General features: G+C 41.2%; 1 protein-coding gene across 1 annotated transcript in view; it reads left to right on the top strand.

The window, feature by feature from the left end:
- Positions 1–3,571, top strand: part of LOC104532863 (synapsin-3) — a 47,452-nt gene extending 43,881 nt beyond the window's left edge. Inside the window, exon 6 of the mRNA XM_029087506.1 lies at positions 3,458–3,571. Within this exon, the coding sequence (XP_028943339.1) occupies positions 3,458–3,571 (114 nt within the window). The remainder of the gene's footprint in view (positions 1–3,457) is intronic.
- Positions 3,572–6,028: the final 2,457 nt, after the last annotated feature.

Consider the following 6,028-nt stretch of genomic DNA (forward strand, 5'->3'; position numbering starts at 1 on the left):
AATCAATTATTGTAATGCACTAAGTAGTCTAAGAGCCGAAATGGGATCTAAGCTGGTATTTGGCACCACTGAAATTTTATCAGGTTGAAGCTCAGGTAGAGATTGCAGTCAGGCATTTGGGGACAGAAAGCTTCACTGGCAGCAGAATAAGGAAATTTTGATTTTGTGATAGCTGGAAAATGAGAGATAGAGTCAGACCACTTCAGTGCACGTTCCACTCTGATTGCAAAACAGGCATCTTGAAATAAGGGATCCGCTTAACAAAGATTACTGGAAACTTTTTGGACCTAGAAAACAGTTGAGGTACATGAAGAAATGAAATTAAATACCCCTGAGAAATGTGCTCTCACTCTCCCTTTTTTTTTTCCAAAAAAAAGGTTCCTTTTCATAGAAATGTTTATGATTTTGTGGAGGGGGATGGAAGTGAGACTGTTTTTCCTTGGCAATTTGCAATAATGTTTTTTTCTCAGCAACTCTAATTACAATCAGCTGAGTTTAGGCTTGAGTTTACTCAAACATACAGCCCCATTTTTTAATGACATTTGCCAGGTTTCCAGTACTGCAATATACAAATTTCTTCAAAGGTTAAAACTTGCATTAAATACAGGCACAGTTTGACATAGACGTTTCTAAAAGAAAAACGGAGTATTCAGGGGGATCTCACACACAGAAATATCTAAGAAATCTAAGTTTTAAGATGATCCCAAAACTATTGAGAAACAATGCTACAAGCACCCTGAACACAATTCTTCAACTAATAATAACAATTTTTGTGTTATAAAAGTTACAAGACAAAATACAGTGGGAACAATGCTCAGAGTAGTGCTGATATTACATGCAGTTAATAACTGTAATTGCAAGACAACTTTTGCATTTGTAAGACTGCGGGAAATACAAAGTCTTGAAGGCAGTCATCTAGAGAGCACAAGAGACTCCCAGCCAAACCAGTATTGCCTGTCAAGGGATATAGGCTCGTGTTCATGCAGCAAGGGGCATGTGCTGCTCTCAGCAGGGTGTTTTTCCTCCTCTCCCTGTCTCTGTCTTATTCTGTTTAATGTTTAAGCCCTGATTGCTCACTTTGCTAGTCAAAACAGGGCTTTATTTTTGTTCTCCAAGATGTGCAGGGCTAGTGCAAGTAGTTAAGGGAAGCAAGTTGTCCTTCTTCAACATCAATATCCTCCTTGCCAACAATAATTATTCCGCCCAGGGAGTTTTTTTCTTATCTGCTGATGCATATGGGGTTGGGGGGGTGTTAGTGATGGGATATGCCGCCTCTTGATGTTTTCTGCGTTTTCTTAAATGTCACATTTTGACCTATGAGATTAGGAAAAGAATGCTTTGCATTTGTTTGCAAATCTGCTGGCAGCTGCCCCTTCAGCATGAGGCCTGGGCCTGGCACACACTGTGCAGCCTAATTTTTTTGCGCACTGGATGCAATTTTTTTTTACACCCATACCACTCTTTTAACTCCCATAGAGGTATTTCTTCTCCATTACCAAGTGAGTTTTCAATTTATGCAGATGTGCTTTTGCTTAGACTAGCCCTGTAAGCAGGACAAGAGCCCTAATGTAGGTATTTGGCAGAAAACATTCTCAGTAGTTCTCCCTTTATCTGCAATTTAACCTTGGGGTTGCAATTTGGTACACTTACTGCCTTTAGGCTGTGCAGAAGTGCTTAGAACATGTGAGATTAGACAGCTGATGTTGCCTAATCTTCCCTATCGGTAAGAAAGGGGACTTTCTTTCCCCTCTGTTGTTCCCTAGAAGTCTGTCTCCTTCCCTTAATATGTGTGTTACCTCCCTCAGGTGACACAAAGATCTCCTTCAAAATGAAAGCATCCCTAGCTTTGATGGGGAATTTGAAGGAACTTGTCTCAACTTGAGACTTGAGCCAGAGCAGAGGCCTTTATTAATTTAACTAGATTTTACCAAATTCCAGGGAGATTGGAAACTAAATTCAGTTTCTAAATTACATTGCAAATAGGACACATCTACTAGCTCAGAAGGAACCAAAATTCTTACCTGTGGAGCAATCCCCAATCATTTCATTCTCTTAACATCCATGAAAATAATCAAACTACGTTATTCAGCTTTACTCCCCCTTCTGTAAGGCTGCCAGTCTTAACCACTTCACCAACAGCACAGCCAGTTCAGTGTTACTCATGATCACAGGGCTGTACCTCTTCAGAGAGAAAGCAGAATGGCTAGAGTTGTTATCGTAAAGACTCTAAGTTGCTATTGAGATCCAGAAGGTTTCTGGTGTGTATATACATATATATACACACACACATATATATATGTGTATATATAAAACCACCTCTTACGCTCTTTGGTATACCAACTCTGTTCCGGCAACATTTTCTGTCATGGTTATTAAGTTACTCTCTTATAATTTTGGGGTTTTTTTCCAGCTGATCAATAATAGATTGAACAGGGAGGCTGCAGACAACATACAGAATAGTCTGCTCGCTTCACAGATGGTCAAAGCAGAGCATGAATTTGCTGTGCTATGCTTCTGTCAGGGTTTTGGAACCTGAACAGAAATTAAAACTCAGTCCTGCTATGGGGAATTTTGTGTCTGGCTGGGCACAACCCTGAATGATGAACAGTTTCTAATAGTGATGATAGCAGTGATAATGGTGAAGTCCACGCTGACAGGTTGGGACAATAGCAAATATTCACCTTTGTACGTGAAATACCAGCACTGTTGCTTTCCCCATTGATGTTACATACTGCTTTCTCTAGATCCCATCCTCACAGGCTGGTGCCTCCCCAGACCTTGCTGGTAGATGTGACAGGGGTAGCAGATGATCTCCCTTTTCCCCTGTCATGCATGGGGGTTGTTGGGAGACCCTTGGTTCATAATAAATGTCAGTTATGATTGACAGTGGGATCAGGCTTCCTTGGTTTAACACTCAAACCAAGTAGCACTGGTGATTCCCTCTAGTCATCTCCGTCCTTTAATAATTCTCCTTCCCTTCAGATGGTTAAATGTGCCTTGCTTTGATTTGGCTGTGGGGCAGAGATCCAATGGAGAGCTTTGATTTATTTTGTCTCTGCTCAGGAGTGGCAGCACTGATTTACTACCTGGTCACTCCCCTGATCCCCCACCAGGAAGGGTCCCCCATCCCCCCTCAGCCACACTTGGAGAGCAAAGGTTGTTCATAGCAGATCTGTAACTAAACCCAAGCTGATCCCCTTCTGGCTCTTGAACCGCTTTTCCACTCTCTTAGTCCAAGGTTTGTGTACGCAAGCTGGCTTGGCCCTGGGTAAGCACAGCAACTTCATTATTTTCTTGGTGCTCTCAGGTCAAGAAAGCAAGGTGGGAGAAGCATAATAACATGTTTCTCTCACCTTCCTCACCAGTATCAGAACATTTTGCAAGCACTTACCTGTTAACACAATAAGCCACTGACATTCACTATATCTGTTTTTTGTTCCCTTTCCCTCACCCTAAGTTCTCTCAGCTTATTAAAATCTTCAACTCGCTGGGTCCTGAGAAGTTCCCCCTCGTGGAGCAGACTTTCTTCCCAAGCCATAAGCAGATGGTGAGTATCCTTGTTTTCTTCTGATGCCAGCATGGATGGGGAAGAAGCAACAAATGTGAGTTGGGCACAAGAGATGGTGGTGGGAATGCTGGGAAGAGTCTCAATTTTACTTGCAGAGTATATCTATCTAAAAAATACTATGCAAAAAGCACTCCTTGGGAACCTCTTTCTTTTCTTGCTCAGCCCTCCACCCAGCTCACTTACAGACCCTGAAAAAGTGAGCAATGAGAACAGGCTCAAAACTAAAGCACAAGTCCATTGTAAAATCTAGTCAACAGAAGCTCATCCCTTAGAGCAAGGAACTACTTTATTCAGACAAAGAGGATTTTTTACCCTCCCAGAATTCTTTAAAATATGTTGACAATTTGGGACATAGGCCATAAGAGGTGTTCATTTCACAATGTCAGTTTACTTGGTCTGTCACATGGTTGCCATCCACAAAACACTTCCCAGCCTGACTAGGTACTCAGAGTAAACTGGAGTTCTTGAAAAAGAGTTTGTTTCAGCTCAGAACGTTTCCTTTGCGCAGTGACTCTGGGGTCTAGTCTTCCTGTCAACAATTAAACACTCAGTGCCCTGTGTGGCTACTGGGCACTGTACCAAACTCTTAAGGCACATTCCAAAGAGATCTGTGTAGGTGCCTTCAGTCTTGGAGAACATGGCAAAGCAAGTGGCTTTGTTTAAAACTGTTCATGTCTCTGTTTTTCCCTGGGTTTAAAGGATGACTAGTCCTTCATGAATTTTTGCTCCCAACTTAGATTCATGAATTAGTGGCTCTTCTTACCTGGCTGAGGCTTTGATGAGACCCTGTGTGAACTGTGACCTACCATGTAAACCACGGGCTGGCTCAGCTTATTTCCCTCACTTGCAGCATTAGCAGTCTGAATATTAGGGTTGTTGAGATGTCAAACAAGGGCTCAAAAACATTAAAACCCCTCTTTTCTCACAAACTTGTTGCAACACTATGGGCAAGCCACAATATCTAATACAGGTACCTGGTGGTAGATACAGGCATCTAGTGGGAGCTTCAAAATTCGAAAAGAAGCCTCATTTAGCCTCTTTAAAAAAAAAAATCCCACCAGTGCTCGCTACACACCCGAATACCTTGAAATGCTGGTCCTTCATCTCTCTATTCCCATACTCTGTTGTCTACCTGTGCTGTGTGGACAAAAGCGCTTTCATACTTCACAGGCACATCACAAAGGTAAGTACAGTCTTGAGTGCTGTGAAGCTGCAGTGGTAGGAGTTGTATTATCATTTAAGCCAAAGAAATGCATGGTCCTTAAACACTATGTGACACTTTGTTGCAGACTTTTAAGACAATTTAGTTGATAAATCCTGTTGCATTTAATTTCCACTGATTCATAAAGAGATTTTTGTGACATATCTAATGCTTCAGGACAGTTGTGACTTTGTCTGACCATCACTTCAGGAATGGTATTTTTGGAAGTCTTGATTAAGGTTTCCATTGCAAATATGCTAGCTAGCACTTTTAGCGTTATTTTCTTCTGTGGAAATCTGATTCTTGATTCCTCGGCACATAAATGCATTTGTAACCAGCACAGTAGTTTGGTTTAGCACATCACTGATCTTAATTTCATGTATTTGTCATCTTTATAACCGATCACCTACTTGGAGATGCTATTGCTTACTTACAAAAGAATAGAACCACCTTTTGAAACTGTAGATAATCTTATCTGAACACAAACACGATTGTTGACATGCAAGCTTGAGCAATCTGGTTTAAATCAGTCAGTTTCCAAACATTTACACAAGCAACAATCCACTTGGGCAAATTCAGGCCAATCCTTTCTAAGGGGGAAGAGGGGGGGGGCCAAGGGAGAGTGGCAGGAATCTGGCTCACAGAAAGAATCCACAGAACTTCTCAAGATCTTTTCTAGGTGCATCTTTGCAGTATACTGGGCTGTGAGAGGCTGAGAGGACAAGTGCTTAAGCCAAGCAAGCTCCGTTGCAGTCACCACTCCACTAAATACCTGTGAAAGTTGCTTGCCCACTGTGCATCAGCTTCCCCATGTGTCAGATAGGAATATAATGATCTCCTTTTCCCACTCTTTTCTTTCATTTCCTGGAGGCAATTTCAAGCTGTAACAGTTAGCACTCATAAAATACACTGTGGTCCTTTGATGGTTGACCCCCTGGAAGTGTTTATAACTAGTGTTATGGTTTTAACTCTTTGCAATGTGATATACTTTAAGCAATGAAATTCTCACATAAGAGAACCTCATCCTTCTATGCCCAAAACTTTCCAAAGATCACTTACTTTCTAAACTTTTTGATTAAACATAGAACAGATTTAAAAATCTGTTTCATTCTTTCATCCTTGTAGACAACAGAAATTTTCCTAAAGTGCATGTGAGATAAAGGAAATTTCTAACAGTAGGTCCATTTTTGTGAGCATTTTAATTTAGTTTAGAACAGTTTCTCCAAAGGTTCCTTCTTATGACAACAGGGCATTTTTAA

Source organism: Antrostomus carolinensis, unplaced genomic scaffold (assembly GCF_000700745.2).
Source record: "Antrostomus carolinensis isolate BGI_N321 unplaced genomic scaffold, ASM70074v2 scaffold3760, whole genome shotgun sequence".
NCBI lineage: Eukaryota > Metazoa > Chordata > Aves > Caprimulgiformes > Caprimulgidae > Antrostomus > Antrostomus carolinensis.